We start from the raw sequence: 19,168 nt of genomic DNA, 5'->3' as shown, positions 1-19,168 counted from the left end.
AAAGTGACTATGAATAGATGAGTCAATGTGGGGGGGTGTGGGGGGGGGCACCTGTTAGTGGAGGTAGTAGGTACATGTAGGTAGAGTTCATTAAAGTGACTATGAATAGATGAGTCAATGTGGGGGGGGGGCACCTGTTAGTGGAGGTAGTAGGTACATGTAGGTAGAGTTCATTAAAGTGACTATGAATAGATGAGTCAATGTGGGGGGGGGGGCACCGGTTAGTGGAGGTAGTATGTACATGTAGGTAGAGTTCATTAAAGTGACTATGCATAGATGAGTCAATGTGGGGGGGTAGCACCGGTTAGTTGAGGTAGTATGTACATGTAGGTAGAGTTCATTAAAGTGACTATGAATAGATGAGTCAATGTGGGGGGGCACCGGTTAGTTGAGGTAGTATGTACATGTAGGTAGAGTTCATTAAAGTGACTATGCATAGATGAGTCAATGTGGGGGGGCACCGGTTAGTGGAGGTAGTATGTACATGTAGGTAGAGTTCATTAAAGTGACTATGCATAGATGACAACAGGGAGTGGCAGTGGTGTGGAGAGGAGAGGGGAGGGGGGGATGTGAATAGTCTGGGTAGCCTTTTGACTAGATGTTCAGGAGTCTTATGGCTTGGGGGTGGAAGCCGTTTTAGAATCCTCTTGGACCTAGACTTGGCGCTCCGGTACAGCTTGCCGTGTATTAACAGAGAGAACAGTCTATGACTATGGTGGCTGGAGTCTTTGACAATTTTTAGGGCCTTCCTCTGACACCGCCTGGTATAGAGGTCCTGGATGGCAGGAAGCTTGGCCACAGTGATGTACTGGGCCGTTCGCACTACCCTCTGTAGTGCCTTGCGGTCGGAGGCCGAGCAGTTGCCATACCAGGCGGTGATGCAATTAGCTCCCAATGGTGCAGCTGTAGAACCTTTTGAGTATCTGAGGACCCACGCCAAATATGTTCAGTCAAATTGGAGTGGGTCCAGGGTTTCTGGGATAATGGTGTTGATGTGATCCATGACCAGCCTTTCAATGCACTTCATGGCTATAGACGTGAGTGCTACGGGTCAGTAGTCATTTAGACAGGTTACCTTAGTGTTCTTGGGCACAGGCACTATGGTGGTCTGCTTAAAACATGTTGGTATTACAGACTCGGACAGGGAAAGGTTGAAAATGTCAGTGAATACGCTTGCTGGTTGGTCAGCGCATGCTCGCAGTAATATGGCTAATATTGCTGTAATTGTCGGATAGAAAATAGAAATAGAATATAAAAACATAGATATTGAGATGTATCCAGTACACATTGTCAAAGTATTTCAAGTGCATGACACAAAAACACATGACTTTCCTATGGCTATAAAGTTGCAAAAGTGACAGAAAAGTGATATCTCACGTACCTCGTGATATCCAGTCAGTGATCTATCACATGGATCAAAATCATTCAACCTGCTGAACTGCTGTCAAAGTCACGCCCACAACGACGACGCACATGATTAGGGGTGTTAACCTGCGATGCGTTGCAGTGGCGTAGAGCTAATCTAGCTACTGGATGCTAACAAGTCTCTCTCTTTATATTGAGGACAAATACGAGATCACAGTGGAAGACAGTTAGTCAGCCAAGTATCGGACGATATACATCGCATCTTCACTGGATTACTGCGCGTGAGGAGATTCATCCTTGCATTTGTGTGTAACGTTAGCTAGCCTGCTTGCTAGTTAGTTAACATCCAGCTAGCCTGTCAGACGGGCTGTTTGAAAGGTGGGGAGCCTACTTTGCTGCATTTAACGACGCTCATCATTCCACATGGTCGCCGCTGGTATAAGGTTAACAGTGTGGATGTTGTCAATATACTAGAATTGAATACGTGAAATGTCATCGACCCACATTGTCTATTGCTACAGGTGACCGCTAGCGAGCTCTGTTGCAGAGCTTTCCCTTCTGTCTCAGTCCGAAACAGAGCTAGCTTGTTGTCTGTCACCTGTAGTAATAGACTAAATAGGTCGACGACACTTCATGTATCCAAATTCAATTATAGTACATTGACAACAACCATACTATTAACCACTTACCAGCGCAGAACATGTGGAATAGCTAAATTAGCCACAGTAATATCCCAACCAAGACTTGTTTTTCTTGGTCTGGGACAAGGAAGTGCTGCACTTCTCTCTGACTTTTCAGGTTACGGCTCGTTATGATTTGACAGCTAGTTAACAGTTGATTTACTTTGTCATGCACTGCAACGGTGTGTTGCAACTCAGTTTGTTTGTATCCAGCATAGGACATGTCATGTGGCTGTTTGCACTAGTCTTAAAGTTGCCACATAAAGTGACGCCACTGAGCTAGTCATGATGCTACTGAACATCATCGCCAGTGAGAATATAATGGATATTGCACCGTTTTAAGCACATGAATAATAATCACATTGTGTTGGTGTTCTCTCCATTCGCCCGACTTTTACCATAGACTACATTCTTTGACATGTCAAACATGCATGTTTTCTCTCTGCAGTGTGGTGAAACCAGATGAACAAGTTTGAACTCTTTCTGACCACCAAATGAAATCCTAAATATCTCCAGTTCCAGCCTTCAGACAGGCACAATGGAGGAGTCAGATGTGGAGCGTGAGTGACCTCTATTCATAGTTGTGTGCTTATGCCATTACCTCTTTTGATATTGGCTATCCCTTGCATGCTGTTTGGTGGTATGAATAGACCCCAGGTCTCTCATTTGTGTCTCACTCCTCCTCCACGTCTATTCTGTGTTCTCTCACTCCTCCTCCACGTCTATTCTGTGTTCTCACTCCTCCTCTGTCTATTCTGTGTTCTCTCACTCCTCCTCCACGTCTATTCTGTGTTCTCTCACTCCTCCTCCACGTCTATTCTGTGTTCTCTCACTCCTCCTCCACGTCTATTCTGTTCTCTCACTCCTCCTCCTCTGTCTATTGTGTGTTCTCTCACTCCTCCTCTTCTGTCTATTCTGTGTTCTCTCACTCCTCCTCCACGTCTATTCTGTGTTCTCTCACTCCTCCTCCTCTGTCTATTGTGTGTTCTCTCACTCCTCCTCCTCTGTCTATTGTGTGTTCTCTCACTCCTCCTCCACGTCTATTCTGTGTTCTCTCACTCCTCCTCCACGTCTATTCTGTGTTCTCTCACTCCTCCTCCACGTCTATTCTGTGTTCTCTCACTCCTCCTCCACGTCTATTCTGTGTTCTCTCACTCCTCCTCCACGTCTATTCTGTGTTCTCTCACTCCTCCTCCACGTCTATTCTGTGTTCTCTCACTCCTCCTCCGTCTATTCTGTGTTCTCTCATTCCTCCTCCACGTGTGTTCTCTCACTCCTCCTCCTCTGTCTATTGTGTGTTCTCTCACTCCTCCTCCTCTGTCTATTCTGTGTTCTCTCACTCCTCCTCCTCTGTCTATTCTGTGTTCTCTCACTCCTCCTCCTCTGTCTATTCTGTGTTCTCTCACTCCTCCTCCTCTGTCTATTGTGTGTTCTCTCACTCCTCATCCTCTGTCTATTGTGTGTTCTCTCACTCCTCCTCCTCTGTCTATTGTGTGTTCTCTCACTCCTCCACGTCTTCTCTCCCCGTCAGAGGTGACCCTGGCCCTGCTGGATTCAGCCAATGACAAGGACCCAGTGGTCAGGGAGCAGGTCAGGAAGTCCATACTGACCCTGGGGAAGCAGCAGCCTAACAAGGTCCTGTCCATGTGCCAGGACTACCTGGTCAAGCACCCCAAGGTCAGACACCACCACTACTACTGCCACTTACTGTTAATTAGAGAGACTGGAACACTATAATAGAAAGTCCCCAGTCTCATTAGCAATTTATGCAGAACTTGATGTGGCCCATGTTTGTAGGCTATCTGTGTCTGTATTTGTGTTGAGGTAGGCCAGCATTGAGTACCACCTATGTAAGCATTGCTCTATGTTAACAATATTAATATGATCTTTTTACTACCAAGACCCAAGAAAATTGTAATTACAAGCCTGATGTTTAAAACCTACTTTGGCATTCATGTTTCCATTGTACCTGAATAACAGCATAGATTTCTAGTTCTGTTTTTGAGGTGTCGTTCCTCTTACTTTCAGCCATTTATCTGTCCTGTCAACATCCTTGATGTAACTTTCACTCTCAAAACATGGGAAGTGGAGGTGTGACAGTGAAAGGGTTCTTAGATATGAGAAGGCTACTGTACTGTGTGTGACCATAGCCCTCTGATGAAATGTCAGACAGCACCAATGCTGCTCTGTGCTGCAGATTTCCTTACAATGCTGGAGGTTTTAGAGTTGTATTAGTCGTTTGCATGGGATACACATGGTATACATCGTCCAATGAAATGCTCACTTGCAGGTTCCTTCTCGACAGTGCAACAACAATATGAAATAATAAAGTATTGCATTAGGATGTGATATGTTCTAACATGAAGAGATAACACACATCCTTCCAGAAGCTGGAGACCTTATCATCACTTCTCTGTTGACTGGGACTCTGCATGTGCTGCACCAATGATATGAATACTAAAGAGATGATGAAATGTACTGTATGGGAGAGACTTTTCATACAGGCCACTGTGTTGACATTAATGCATGTAGACTTAAGGCCTGTGTTTTGAAGTGAATTACAATGTAAACTTATTTTCCTGCAGCTTATCGTTGGGCACAGAGTTGTCATACTGCAGACGATTGAGCTGATTGTGAAGACCAAGATAGACGATGTCAGTTACCCGAAAATCAAAAGCATCATTTCTTTGGCCTCCGATGAAATGACCCGATCAAAGGTTAGATTGTTTCTGATGATTGTTATTTGGTCTCATCTGAAATACAAAGTTGGTCATTACATTTCTATGCTTTTAGCCTAATATTACATGTACTCTAGTTATTCTTCTGAGAATGTACTTGATTTATCATTGGTTATACTTTGTTCTAACATTGAGGCCATTGCATCAAGCTGAACACATGGATAATAGTATCTGTTAGTTTTTGTATTTTCATGAAAACAATGGCCCAGGGTTTGATTTCAACAGCTCAGTTTTCATGTTTTTACAGGATGTTGTACCTGATTGGCAACAGGCAGCCAGCAATATTCTGGTTGCTGTGGGAAACAAGTACATCAATGACATCATGGAGGAAATCCTCAGCAAGTTCCAGCCAGGGATCCTGCCTCATTTTTTTGTGGTCCAAACATTATCAAGCCTCTCTGAATCCAATGGTAGGCAAACGCCAGACACACCGATGTCAAGCACACTGTATAGATCTGTGTAAATACTGAGGCTGCTGACATGGATCCTTTCTGTCCTGTCACCTAGCTTCCGAGAAGCAGTTGTTTGTCTTTTTACAAAGACTATCCCCCTCAGTGTTTTCAAATTGCTTAGAGATCTCTTGGCATTGTAATAGAGGTAGAGTCTAACGTCTAATCTCACTTTTGTTGACAGTTTATGGCATGGTGCCGTTTCTCAATGCCATCTTGGGCACCATGCTCCCAATGCTGGGCATGGCCAAGCAGGACAACATGAAGTGGGTGTTCTCCTCTGGTAGGACTAGATGCACTATGTCCAACATTCTGTAGCGTTATATTTTATTATTATTGTACATGGTTAAACATGCATTACCAGACCCAGTTTATAGAGCTTCCCTCCTTCTCCCAGCTCTGTCCCACTTCAGTGAGAGTATCCTGGAGTACTTAGCCAACCTGGACAAAGCTCCCGACCCGACGGTGAGAAAGGACACGTTCTCCAGCGAGATCTACGCAGCCTACGACATCCTCTACTGCAGCTGGCTCCAGAGCAGGGAATCCAAGGTACACCACATGACATTAAGAGGAGCAGGAAACCAATTTATTTCTCCTAATTACATTTCTGTCTCAACGGTCCCTCTGTTGTAGGGATGTCTTGATGAACGCAACCCCTTAGACTGTGCTGGTATTTATAGGGAAGGGAGGAGAGGTCCACAGTCACAGCCAGGTCAATGACTGATATCAGATGAATAAAGACATTGAGGAGAGTTTCCTGAACATATTTGCCTGGTTAATTCTCAGCAAGGTTATGCAGAAAGGTTTTCTTGTGGTTTCCGAGTAGAGGACATAATCACAGTGCAGGTTGGTCTAGGCTTGTGGGCTAACAAATAGTCCCTTATCTGTAATCTGGTCATAAACTCTGTATTCCTCCATTTGGTTATGACATGATGAGCCACAGAGTAACTGCAGCATAACTGCTGCTCTCTTTATGTTTGAGAATGCCAGAAGTAACATGACTCCCGTCTCTGCATTGGTAAACAGATTTCTGCTTCAGTTAGATGTGGACTCTGTTGATTCAATCTTTTTCCAGTAGTGGTATGTGTCCCAAATGCCATTGTATTCCCTAAATCACGTGTCAAACTAATTCCATGGAGCGCTGAGTGTGTGCTGCTTTTCACTCCTCGCTTGTACTTAATTGATGAATTAAGGTCACTAATTAGTAAACTCCTTACCTGGCTGTCGAGTTCTTGAGAGGAAAAAACAAAAACCTGCAGACGTCCCAAATGGGTGCCATTTGGGACTCAGTCCTAGTGTGGTGTTTCTCTCTCTCTCTCCTGGCCGTAGCTACGACTAACTGTGGTGTTTCTCTCTCTCGCTCTCTCTCTCTCTCCGTAGCTCGCTAACTGTGGCTCTTTCTCTCTCTCTCGCTCTCTCTCGCTCTGCTCGTAGCTCTCGCTAACTCGGTGTTTCTCTCTCTCTCGCTCTCTCTCGCTGGCCGTAGCTACGACTAACTGTGGTGTTTCTCTCTCTCTACGACTAACTGTGGTGTTTCTCTCTCTCTCCTGGCCGTAGCTACGACTAACTGTGGTGTTTCGCGCTCTCTCCCTGGCCGTAGCTACGACTAACTGTGGTGTTTCGCTCTCTCTCCCTGGCCGTAGCTACGACTAACTGTGGTGTTTCTCTCTCTCTCCCCCTGGCCGTAGCTACGACTAACTGTGGTGTTTCTCTCTCTCTCTCCCTGGCCGTAGCTACGACTAACTGTGGTGTTTCTCTCGCTCTCTCTCCCTGGCCGTAGCTACGACTAACTGTGGTGTTTCTCTCTCTCCCTGGCCGTAGCTACGACTAACTGTGGTGTTTCTCTCTCTCCCTGGCTGTAGCTACGACTAACTGTGGTGTTTCTCTCCCTGGCTGTAGCTACGACTAACTGTGGTGTTTCTCTCTCTCTCCCTGGCTGTAGCTACGACTAACTGTGGTGTTTCTCTCTCTCTCTCCCTGGCTGTAGCTACGACTAACTGTGGTGTTTCTCTCTCTCTCTGGCTGTAGCTACGACTAACTGTGGTGTTTCTCTCTCTCTCTCCCTGGCTGTAGCTACGACTAACTGTGGTGTTTCTCTCTCTCTCTCCCTGGCTGTAGCTACGACTAACTGTGGTTTCTCTCTCTCTCCCTGGCTGTAGCTACGACTGACTGTGTTCTCTCTCTCTCTCCCTGGCTGTAGCTACGACTAACTGTGGTGTTTCTCTCTCTCTCTCTGGCTGTAGCTACTACTAACTGTGGTGTTTCTCTCTCTCTCCCTGGCTGTAGCTACGACTAACTGTGGTGTTTCTCTCTCTCTCTCCCTGGCTGTAGCTACGACTAACTGTGGTGTTTCTCTCTCTCTGGCTGTAGCTCGACTAACTGTGGTGTTTCTCCCTGGCTGGGGCCGTAGCTACGACTGACGGTGGCAGAAGCAGTGGGATCCATGAGTCACCTGATGGCCCATGATAAACTGGAGGAGCAGCTTCCCAAACTCATTCCCACAATCCTCTCCCTGTACAAGAAGAACACTGAGCATTACGTCATCAGTAAGGTAGGTCGGCCTCTAATGACCGCTGCTGGTGTTCTATACAGGGAATAAAGTGCTGTATGTGAGGCACCCAGAGAGTTCAGCAGTTTGCCTGGTCCAGATCTGTGTGTGTAATAGTTTAGCTAACTCTTCTGACCTGCCAGTGTCCTGTCAATCAGGTTGGGCCCCCAGGAGGTATGCTTGTCATGTTCTCACACCAAGATGCCTGGTTGTCTTGGCATGACAATGGTAGTTAGCTGTGGAGTTGACTGAAGCACATACCGATTCAGACCAGGGTACTCTGCAGTCTGGCACTATGGTATTTATGTTGATTGGGACTTGCATTTCTTCTGTAGCTCAGTTGGTAGAGCATGGCGCTTGTAACGCCAGGGTAGTGGGTTCGATTCCCGGGACCACCCATACGTAGAATGTATGCACACATGACTGTAAGTCGCTTTGGATAAAAGCGTCTGCTAAATGGCATATATATTTTTTAATGGAGTCCTACTCTCCCAGTCATTCATCAGTCCTGTATCAGTATTTTAGTCTAAGTTTCCCAATACTGTCTGCTCTGCTCACTAATCAGCTCATGTTGTTTTCACCTCCCCTGCAGAGCCTGTGTCAGGTTCTGGATGCTTCTGTGAACATGGGCAGCAGAGTTCTGGAGACGCAGATCGACAGCCTGCTCACTACTCTAAACCAGCAGGTACGGCAATGTGACAGTCCCCTGATGGCACAGTACAATGCAATGTTGAGGGAGCTAGCATGGAAGCATTTCACTGCACCTTTTACACATGCTGCACACTGATATAACTAATAACATTTGATTTGAAAGTACTTCCTTGAACACACAAAGCTTCTGGTCACTCTGCCTGGGCTGTTTGCGCAATGTCAATAGGATGTTTTTCTGTATTTAGCATAGCTAGTAATACTAGACACGGATTATAAGGTTTCTCTATAACAGGATACATAATAAATCACTTCCTGTTGTAGTCATATGGTTTGTGACTCGCCCTATGCGCCTTTGAAATTTCAAATTGGTTTGATTGCACTTAGGTCAACATCAATTAGACTGAATCAAGAACACACTTCCTTTTCAATATGGATTGGTTGATTTGTATGAATAATGGTTCATGTACAGTAATTCTCATTTTGCTCCCCCTCCAGGTTTGTGCACCTGTTGACTACAGTAACCCACTGACGGTGAAGAATCACAACGAGGTATTGAGATGCTTCAGCATTCTAGGTTGGTTGTCTGTTCTTCAATAATCCGTGTGTGTTGTTCTCTGGGTTTATTGGATTGAGAGGTCAGGGTTGTAGTCATTTAAGTGAATGTTACAGATAGAAATGCGTTGAATAGAATTGACACGATTCTTTATTCTACATGACCATCACAACTGTTCTACCCAATCTATTTCTACTGGAAGGTTCTAGAACAGGCTCCTTGACCTGGTCTTTGTTGGAGTTGTAATCCAGGAGTCATTTGCTGCCTGTTGGAGAGGGAGGGATTTAAGCAACAGTACCCCTGCCACACAGACACAATGCTGCTGCAGCAATATGCCACATCTGTAGAAGGATTTTATGAGGGGCTGGTCATCATAGTTTGGACTGTGAGCATTCTGTGTGCTTGCATCTAGATATTACTGTCTGGGCCTAATATATATTATTTTAGTAATAACACATCCTAGATCTGAATGAATGAAATATTCTTATTAAATATTTTTTTCTTTACATTGTTGAATGTGCATTCAACTATCACACATTATCAATGGAAATCAAATTTATCAACCCATGGAGGTCTGGAGTTGGAGTTGCACTCAACATTAAAGTGGAAAACCACACAACAGGTTGATCCAACTTTGATGTAATGTCCTTAAAACAAGTCAAAATGATGCTCCGTAGTGTGTGTGGCCTCCACGTGCCTGTATGACCTCCCTACAACGCCTGGGCATGCTCCTGAGGAGGTGGCGGATGTTCTCCTGAGGGATCTCCTCCCAGACCTGGACTAAAGCATCAGCCAACTCCTGGACAGTCTGTGGTGCAATGTGGTGTTGGTGGATGGAGCGAGACATGATGTCCCAGATGTGCTCAATTGGATTCAGGTCTGGGGAACGGGCGGGCCAGTCCATAGCATCAATGCCTTCCTCTTGCAGGAACTGCTGATATACTCCAGCCACATGAGGTCTAGCATTGTCTTGCATTAGGAGAAACCCAGGGCCAACCGCACCAGCATATGGTCTCACAAGGGGTCTGAGGATCTCATCTCAGTACCTAATGGCAGTCAGGCTACCTCTGGCGAGCACATGGAGGGCTGTGCGGCCCCCCAAAGAAATGCCACCCCACACCATGACTGACTCTCCATCAAACCCGTCATGTTGGAGGATGTTGCAGCCAGTGGCGAATTTGCCAGTCTCGGTGTTCTCTGGCAAATGCCAAACGTCCTGCACGGTGTTTGGTTGTAAGCACCACCCCCACCTGTGGACGTCGGGCCCTCATACCACCCTCATGGAGTCTGTTTCTGAATGTTTGAGCAGACACATGCACATTTGTGGTCTGCTGGAGGTCATTTTGCAGGGCTCTGGCAGTGCTCCTGCTCCTCCTTGCACAAAGGCGGAGGTAGGGTTCCTGCTGCTGGGTTGTTGCCCTCCTACGGCCTCCTCCACGTCTCCTGATGTACTGGCCTGTCTCCTGGTAGAGCTTCCATGCTCTGGACACTACGCTGACAGACACAGCAAACCTTCTTGCCACAGCTCGCATTGATGTGCCATCCTGGATGAGCTGCACTCCCTGAGCCAATTGTGTGGGTTGTAGACTCCGTCTCATGCTACCACTAGAGTGAAAGCACCGGCAGTATTCAAAAGTGACCAAAACATCAGCCAGGAAGCATAGGAACTGAGAAGTGGTCTGTGGTTTTATTGGGGGTGTCTTGCTAATTGCCTATAATTTCCACCTGTTGTCTATTTCATTTTCACAACAGCATGTGAAATTTATTGTCAATCAGTGTTGCTTCCTAAGTGGACAGTTTGATTTCACAGAAGTGTGATTGACTTGGAGTTACATTGTGTTCTTTATGTGTTCCCTTTATTTTTTGAGCAGTGTTTATATATTTTCAGATCTGGGTAATTTCCTTCACATTGTATAATATAAAATGATCATGGAATTGTAGAATCAGTATTAATTGGTTCTGTTGCCTACATGGTACGGTACTAGGCCGATATACCATATTCAGAGTGACTGTTTTCCCTCTTCAACTAATACAAGACTCCTTGTGTCTCAAGAGGCACCCTACTCTCTATATAATGCTCTACTTCTAACCAGAACCCTATAGGCCCTGGTCAACAGTAGTGCACTATAAAGGGAATAGTGTGTTATTGTGAACAAGGTCTTTGTTATTCTAGAACACAGAGCTGCTGCAGAGAAACTACATGATGGACACCATGTCCTCCTGTAATGAGATAATCCATGATTTAGATCTTAGATGGTGTGACTTCACTCAGAGGTAAATGTGTTTAAACTTTAAACAGTGGTCTGACTCTGTGCCATACGCTTCCTTCCTTCTCAGCCAACACCTTCCCAGACCGGCTGGTCATGTTTGTGCTTCAGAAACTGGAGAACAGTAATGAGAGGATCCGCATGGGCTCCCTGGCTGTGCTCCGACACCTCATCAACTCCTCCAGTAAGACTGCTAATTAGTCTGGCTCGGGCCTGTCTGCACAGGACAGGAGGCACTTACTGCAGTGTATATATAGACACTACTACAGACTAATAGAGTAAATATATATATATATATAGGCACTACTACTAACTTACTACCGTATGCCTATAGTCACTACTCACTGCTACAGTATACATAGACACTACTACTAATTTACTACATTATATACAGTACCAGTCAAAAGTTTGAACACATCTTCTCATTCAAGGGTTTTTCTTTATTTACCGGTTTTCTACATTGTAGAATAATAGTGAAGACATCAAAACTATGAAATAACACACATGGAATAATATAGTAACCAAAAAAAGTGTTAAACAAATCAAAATATAGTTTACATTTGAGATTCTTCAAAGTAGCCACCCTTTGCCTTGATAACAGCTTTGCACCCTCTTGGCATTCTCTCAACCAGCTTCACCTGGAATGCTTTTCCAACAGTCTTAAAGGAGTTCCCACATATGCTGAGCACTTGTTGGCTGCTTTTCCTTCCTAAAAGGCACCTAAAGATTCTCAGACCATGAGAAACAAGATTCTCTGGTCTGATAAAAGCAAGGTTGAACTCTTAGGCCTGAATGCCAAGTGTCACATCTGGAGGAAACCTGGCACCATCCCTATGGTGAAGCATGGTGGTGGCAGCATCAGGCTGTGGGTGTTTTTCAGCAGCAGGGACTGGGAGACTAGTCAGAATCGAGGCAAAGATGAATGGAGCAAAGTACATAGAGATCCTTGATGATAACCTGCTCCAGAGAGCTCAGGATCTCAGACTGCGACGAAGGTTCACCTTCCAACAGGACAACGACCCTAAGCACACAGCCAAGACAACGCAGGAGTGGCTAAGGGACAAGTCTCTGAATGTCCTTGAGTGGTCCAGCCAGAGCCCGGTCTTGAACCCGAGCGAACATCTCTGGAGAGACCTGAAAATAGCTGTGCAGCAACGCACACCATCCAACCTGACAGAGCTTGAGAGGATCTGCAGAGAAGAATGGGATAAAGTTCCCAAATACAGCTGTGTGCCAAGCTTGCTGCGTCAGACTCAAGAAGACTCCAGGCTGTAATCGCTGCCAAAGGTGCTTTAACAAAGTACAGAGTAAGGGGTCTGAATACTTATGTAAATGTAATATTTCTGTTTTTTTCTATTTTGATTAAATTAGCAAAAATGTCTTAACCTGTTTTTGCTTTGACATTATGAGGTATTGTGTGTAGATTAAGGAGGGGGAAAAAACCTTTAATACATTTTAGGATAGGGCTGTAACATAACAAAATGTGGAGAAAAAGATTCCCAAGCCACTGTACATGGTGTGCTTCACATAATGGCATCAGTTGGATTTTATTTAGCGGTTATCCCATGTCCTAACAGTCGACACATCTTCACCACTTTTTTTTTCCACCACACGTCATTTGCAGGGGACACAGGTGTCTTGGGTTCTGTTCTTTGTGCATCTGTCTCCTCCCTGGGAGCTGTGTGCAATTTGCCTCGTGCAAAGGCTCATGGGGAATCTGCTGCTGCCTTAACTCTCCTATGTCTCTCAGGTAGCCCATATGCCAGACTCGTGATGAAGTCTCTCCTGGGCATGGTGTTGGCCATGCACTTCTTGAACAACACGTGTGTGTGTGTGTGTGTGTGTGTGTGTGTGTGTGTGTGTGTGTGTGTGTGTGTGTGTGTGTGTGTGTGTGTGTGGTGACAGCAGCCAAGTCAAGCATGTTGTAAAACACAGCAACAGGCCAGCATCGGGTGCCTCCTTTCAGAGTGCAGCTGTGCCATCTGATCAAAAACATCCACACCAATTTATGGTGTAAAACCATTCAAATAATGATATGCCCTCTTAAAACTGGTTCTAACTCCAGTTCTGTTTGTGATATTAAGATTCTAACAACCCGTGTCTTTTTATGTAGACTTATTTAAGGGAAGTCAAGGACAGAGGGGGGGGGGCATGACTTACATGGCAGAGTAATAAAATACTTTCATGAACAGTCAAAATGACTACATTAGCAGTTAGTGTTATTTGACCCTGTTCTCTGGATTTGAAAGCATCACTGGTACTTACAAAGGACTTGTTTTGATATGAAATGACCTCGTAATGTTACTCAAGGCTTTCTGTCTGTGATCTAGCATCCATTATGGAGTCGAAGAAGCTTCTCATCCTGGCCAGCATCAGACAACCACTGGCTGACCACAGCAATAAGGTAACCTCATGCCATGTAAATATTGAACTGCTACAATGTGGCATAGTTTTCTCTCCTAAAAGGCATAGAAAATAACAATGAACACAGTTTCAATGACCCATATCCATGTGCTGTAAAAACCACATTTTCCATTGGGAAACATATCACACTTTATGGGCCAATTCCTCAGACATGCATTAAATCTGGTCCTGGTTTGAAAATCACTTTCAATAGACTATAACATGTCTTTCAGTACAAACATGCTTAATCAGGAAACTAGCGCTACATTTTATTCTTGTTGTGTTGTATTAGTATTTTGCTTGACCTCAGACAGAGATCAATCATTGCCCCCTGCAGGTGAAGAAGAGGGTTGTCCAGGTGATCAGTGCCATGGCTCACCATGGTTACCTGGAGCTGGAGGGAGGAGACCTGCTGGTCAAGTTTATCATCCAACACTGTGCTCTCCCCGACACCTACTATGTACGTTTGTCATATCTACAATCCCTTTTGGTCTGAAGACATTCTCCTTGGCGAGGGATTAGCATGACATTGTAGATGGTGGATCAGTTAAAACTACTCTCTGACGGTGGTCTGTGTGTTTCTGAAGAACTGTGTGTGGGTTTGGTCTGTTGCAGCGTCCAGGCCAGCGCCCCAGTGACCCGGAGGAAGTAACCAATGAGGCGCTGCGGAGCATGTGTGACAACACACTTCACCTCTTCACTACGACCGTGGGACGCCTGACTGACGTGAGTCTACTGCAAGGAGATCAGAGGTCTCTCTCGGCAGGCAATCCATCACCTGTTTTCTTCTCTCACATTAACATTATGTATCTGATCAGCATATTTATGCACAAACATATTTTGTCGTTCATGAAATCATTTCAGGTATAGAGGCAGTGAACAAATGACATTTTAATGTTTGTTCCTGCTGGAAAAACGGCTTTCGAATACATCGAAGCCAAGTCACACTTAACACCAAACATAATACCGTTTTATGAGAAGAGCCTGAGGGTGGAATTGCTATAATATGGAGTTTTGTGTAAAGAAGCTCCGTCAGTTCATATTTTCCTATCATCAGATGTCTTGAGGGGAAAACCAGCTCACATCCAAAGACTGCATCACCCTGTCTGTTTTACAGCCAATCACTCTGCTCTTAGTTACTTGTTCCTTTGCAGTTCCCAACATCAACACTCTCTGAGATGATATGTCTCTTGTATTACTTCCCACTGGAAGCTATGAGACAAGGCATTGACAGAGACTGAAGAGAACAATGATTTACCATGTCTTCATGGTATTACATCTCTGCAGATTTGGGTTCAAATCATACATGAAATATTTTGTTTGATTTATAGCTCTGGGTTTGCATGCCTAGAGCTCTGGGTTTGCACTTTTGTGACTATTCTATTGCTTCAATTGCACCAGGCAAACTCAATCTTGTGATATTACTGTACATCTGTGGCAGGTGCTGTGTTGCATGCTGTACTACCTGACTGTCTGTCTGTCTCTTCAGGTACTGTGGCCCATGTTGCTGTACTACCTGACCCCAGGTCAGTACTCCAACGCCACCGCACCGCTCTGTAAGAGCCTCACGCTGCTGGGAACCAAGAAGAGAGCCTCCCAGGAACCCAACTTCAACATCGACTTCAACGAGCATGGTAGGTGTCTTTTAGAAGAAGGAGCTCCATTTACTAGGTGTGCAACAGAAATGTATATTTTCTATCCCTTCCTCCCTGGTAGACATTTACAGTAGGTTCATACACATTCCATTCATATTAACAAGGCATTATGATGTCATCACCATGAGCCGGGGGGGTCTTTTCCTCCCTCCCTTTCCCACTCGGAGTCAGTCTGGCGTTTCCGTATTGGAATTCAGCACACAGTCCCTTTAATGTAAAGGAGATGGTCGCAGCCCGGGCCCACTCCTCGTCAGCACTTCTTTGGGATTGGGAATGCTTTAATGTAAAGGAGATGGTCGCAGCCCGGGCCCACTCCTCGTCAGCACTTCTTTGGGATTGGGAATGCTTTAATGTAAAGGAGATGGTCGCAGCCCGGGCCCACTCCTCGTCAGCACTTCTTTGGGATTGGGAATGCTTTAATGTAAAGGAGATGGTCGCAGCCCGGGCCCACTCCTCGTCAGCACTTCTTTGGGATTGGGAATGCTTTAGTTTTTTTCTTTGTTGAAACTGTATTTTATACAGCCATTTTGTTCTCATTAAAGGGCTGTTGGTCGGTTCTTAGAGGCCAGACAGACCAGAGTGTCTGGTTCTGATTAGCTGAATGAGAAGCCACATGTATCACTAAATAAAGCACTAGCGTCAGCTGGGTCCTGAACTGTAAGGTCATTGTTTCAATGATTAAGCTGAACTCTTTGTGGGAGAAGTATGAGCCTGGCCAGTTAATCATTCAGTCATTCATTATAATGCTTAGTCTGCTATCAACCTTGTTTATTCTCATCTGTTTCTTCTTTCTAATTCAGTTAATCTTCCCTCCCCACATATACTGATGGTGCGGCTCTTGGTGAGTATGAAACCCTAATGACAGGCCACTTGAATGCTCATGGATTTCAGTTTGCTATGTGGCTGTTATAAAACGTCAACTTGATTTAAACCCCCATGAAATATGATCAATGTCTCCAGTAATAGCTAGGCTATGTCTTTGTCTCACCTGTAAGTTGGGATGTGTGTGTCTCAGGTGAATGGTTCGTTCCCGTTCCGGAGTCGTGGCCATGGTGCACCGTCTCTGTCTCTATTGAACGTTATAAGTCCTAATATCCACCCCAACGCTGAGACACTCTGGGAGAAGGAGATCCCTGCTCTCCTCAGCTACCTGGAAGGTAAAGGACCTCAACTCAATGACCCCAGAGTCTTATAACCTATAGCGAGCTATGTCTGTTTGTCAAATGGCACCCTATTCCCTATGTAGTGCCTATAGACCCTGGTCAAAAGTAGTGCACTGAATGGGGTGCCATTTGGGGCTCATAATATCTCTCTCTCTCCAAAGCCGAAATAACCCTTAGGGACTTGTATTGCTGCTGCAGTATTGACAGCTTAGGAGGCTGTTTCAAACTTATTTTAATGTCACTGGTTTAAAATAGTTTTTCCTCCATGTAGTCTACTGAGAACTGACATAAAAAAGATGCATGCTTCTACCACAACAGCTGCAGTTAAGGGATGTTATAAGTGATTCACAATTTTAAAGGCAATATTTTATGGGCTATATATATTTTTTTGAGATATAACTTTCTTTTATATTTTTTTAGCTGTGGGCCATTTTCATCTTTCCATCATAAAAATACATAGCTTGGATTGAAGTAGAGCATAGGGTATTAAAACGCATCTTAAATCATTTTAGCTCTTTGGTCGGTTTTGGAACGTGTACAGAATATTCTGCTGCTGCTCTTTTATTTTTTGTTTTTGTCTGGGAGGAAGACCGGCGAGCGAGGTCTGAGTAGTATGGTCTATTCTTCTTTACAGAGTCTACCCCAGAAACACTAGACAACAAGAAATGGGAAGAGAGTCTATTACAGGTATGCCCATCTTTATCTAACATCCTCTTTGTCTGTTCCCACAACACTGTCAATAACAGTCCCTATAGTGATCTTTATCTAACATCCTCTTTGTCTGTTCCCACAACACTGTCAATAACAGTCCCTATAGTGATCTTTATCTAACATCCTCTTTGTCTGTTCCCACAACACTGTCAATAACAGTCCCTATAGTGATCTTTATCTAACATTCTCTTTGTCTGTCTCCACAACACTGTCAATATGTAGAACAAATTTTGTCCCAAATGGCATCTTATTAATTTTATAATACACTACTTTGACCAGGGTCAACAGTATTTCACTACATAGGGAATAGGGTGCCATTTGGGATGCATGCACATAGTGTTGGATAAGTGTTTTCTGTTTCAAAGTGATTTGATATACAGAATTATGATGTGGTCACATGGCTGTGTGGTGGGGTTTTGTTTGGACATGTACAGTTCCTAGCCAAGTCCCTGGTGGCCATAGCTGATGACAAGTGGAGCTGTCAGCTGGCTGTAGAGGCCACACGTTACCTGTCCACCTATAACCAGTCCCTGGAAGAGAAGGTTAGTGAACAACCTCATCCTAACCTCTCTTCAACCATGAGAAGGGCCAAGAGTTCTTCATGACCTGACCAGGAAGTTCTCTGGTCTCCACTTATAGTTCAGGGAAAACTCCTGGCCCTAACCATGAGATGTAACACATTCTATTTATTTGTCTCTTTGAACATGATCTTATTTAAAAGTACCCCAAGGAACTCTTCTGAACCGGATAAGTGTTAGCAAAATCATATTAAAACAATATATTCTACAAAGTATCCAGGTTGGTAGAACCTCATAAGCCTTAGCAAAATCTTAGTAAAACAATATATTCTACAAACGATGAAGGTTTCTCGTCTTGGCTTCATGGCTCTTTCCAGAGTTTCCTCTACAGGTGCATTGGTGTGACTCTGCAGCAGTGTTCCAATAAGGAAGTGGTCCAGAAGCAGCTACAGGAGATGCTGATCAGTGCACGACACAACGACGCCATCGAGAGAGCGGTAAAAGCCTCTTAGTCCCCGTTTTGAGTCAGGCCATGATCCTCTTGATAGCATTTGCTTTTATTTATCATATGTTCAGCGTGACCTGTGATGTAATTGTCTGTGTAAGGCAGAGCGTCGCCGGGCAGGACAGGGTTTCTTTGTGCAGCTGAATTGCCCAGTTAAGACAGTCTTGTGACATGGACTCCTAAGCCTTTGCTTATTTTCAAAGGGAGGTCACGTCTGCCTTGCTAAGCTGTAATTTGTCTGGTGTTAAGTTTCCCCTCATTTCAGTTGTATTTTAACCAGATGATTGGGAATTGTGGTGTTTTTACAGTCTTTAGGCCTAATGGAGAGTGGTAGTGAAATTGTAATGCCGGTGTTAATGGTAATCTAGATGTACTGTTTGGTCATTGGAGGCTGAAGTGTCCATTAAACTGTGCTAAAAGGGTGGGGTAATGGGTTTCCCAGGGTGTTGCCATGGGGATCGGGCTGTGTGCAAGCAGTCATCTCGATGCCACTCTGGCCAAACTGGACGACTTCGGGAAATCTGACGCCTTCAAGAAAGCCTCAGGAATATTCAGCCTGCTCAAAGTTAGTATGCTATTCGTGTTATTATTTTCATTGTAGGTGGATAAACACAAACTTGGCAATGTCTGCCTGCCTTGGAGGTTCTATCTGCTCCGTACAGTCAGCAATTTAACACTTTCAGATTGAAGGTTTTATGGAGTTTGTTGATCTCTTTCTACTACTTTGAGCATTTGATTGAGTCTGGAGTGCCAGGTACAGTAGGCACGGTTTGCACTTTTGGGACTATTGCATTGGTTCCATTTCACCAGACAAGCTCGATCAAGCCCTGCTAAAGTCATTTTAAAGGAAACGTGTACAGGTATTGATAAACTGATTTTTAATTAGCCTAATTTATATATTTGAAGGTTTTTATAAAGATGACATAGCTTTTTAGTCCACTATTAGGCTCCATCTGTGTCTG

The 19,168-nt window shown here is 44.6% G+C and overlaps 1 protein-coding gene across 4 annotated transcripts in view; it reads left to right on the top strand.

The window, feature by feature from the left end:
• The first annotated feature begins 1,464 nt into the window (after window positions 1-1,464).
• mroh1 (maestro heat-like repeat family member 1) overlaps window positions 1,465-19,168 on the top strand; it is a 42,820-nt gene continuing 25,116 nt past the window's right edge. For 2 of the 4 annotated variants that reach the window (XM_046334875.1, XM_046334872.1), the window contains exons 1-21: window positions 1,465-1,743; window positions 2,494-2,605; window positions 3,577-3,722; window positions 4,631-4,762; window positions 5,031-5,193; window positions 5,417-5,515; window positions 5,630-5,781; window positions 7,643-7,783; window positions 8,373-8,465; window positions 8,927-9,005; window positions 11,322-11,435; window positions 13,582-13,655; window positions 13,992-14,114; window positions 14,270-14,380; window positions 15,144-15,288; window positions 16,110-16,150; window positions 16,325-16,466; window positions 17,107-17,159; window positions 17,618-17,725; window positions 18,079-18,198; window positions 18,649-18,771. In XM_046334875.1, coding sequence (XP_046190831.1) covers window positions 2,584-2,605; window positions 3,577-3,722; window positions 4,631-4,762; window positions 5,031-5,193; window positions 5,417-5,515; window positions 5,630-5,781; window positions 7,643-7,783; window positions 8,373-8,465; window positions 8,927-9,005; window positions 11,322-11,435; window positions 13,582-13,655; window positions 13,992-14,114; window positions 14,270-14,380; window positions 15,144-15,288; window positions 16,110-16,150; window positions 16,325-16,466; window positions 17,107-17,159; window positions 17,618-17,725; window positions 18,079-18,198; window positions 18,649-18,771 — 2,181 coding nt within the window. In that variant the 5' untranslated portion in view covers window positions 1,465-1,743; window positions 2,494-2,583. The remainder of the gene's footprint in view (window positions 1,744-2,493; window positions 2,606-3,576; window positions 3,723-4,630; window positions 4,763-5,030; window positions 5,194-5,416; window positions 5,516-5,629; window positions 5,782-7,642; window positions 7,784-8,372; window positions 8,466-8,926; window positions 9,006-11,321; window positions 11,436-13,581; window positions 13,656-13,991; window positions 14,115-14,269; window positions 14,381-15,143; window positions 15,289-16,109; window positions 16,151-16,324; window positions 16,467-17,106; window positions 17,160-17,617; window positions 17,726-18,078; window positions 18,199-18,648; window positions 18,772-19,168) is intronic. The other 2 variants (XM_046334873.1, XM_046334874.1) reach the window with 2 other exon arrangements.

Source organism: Oncorhynchus gorbuscha, unplaced genomic scaffold (assembly GCF_021184085.1).
Source record: "Oncorhynchus gorbuscha isolate QuinsamMale2020 ecotype Even-year unplaced genomic scaffold, OgorEven_v1.0 Un_scaffold_617, whole genome shotgun sequence".
In the NCBI taxonomy this organism is placed as follows: domain Eukaryota; kingdom Metazoa; phylum Chordata; class Actinopteri; order Salmoniformes; family Salmonidae; genus Oncorhynchus; species Oncorhynchus gorbuscha.
This window is presented reverse-complemented; position numbering and strand designations above follow the sequence as displayed.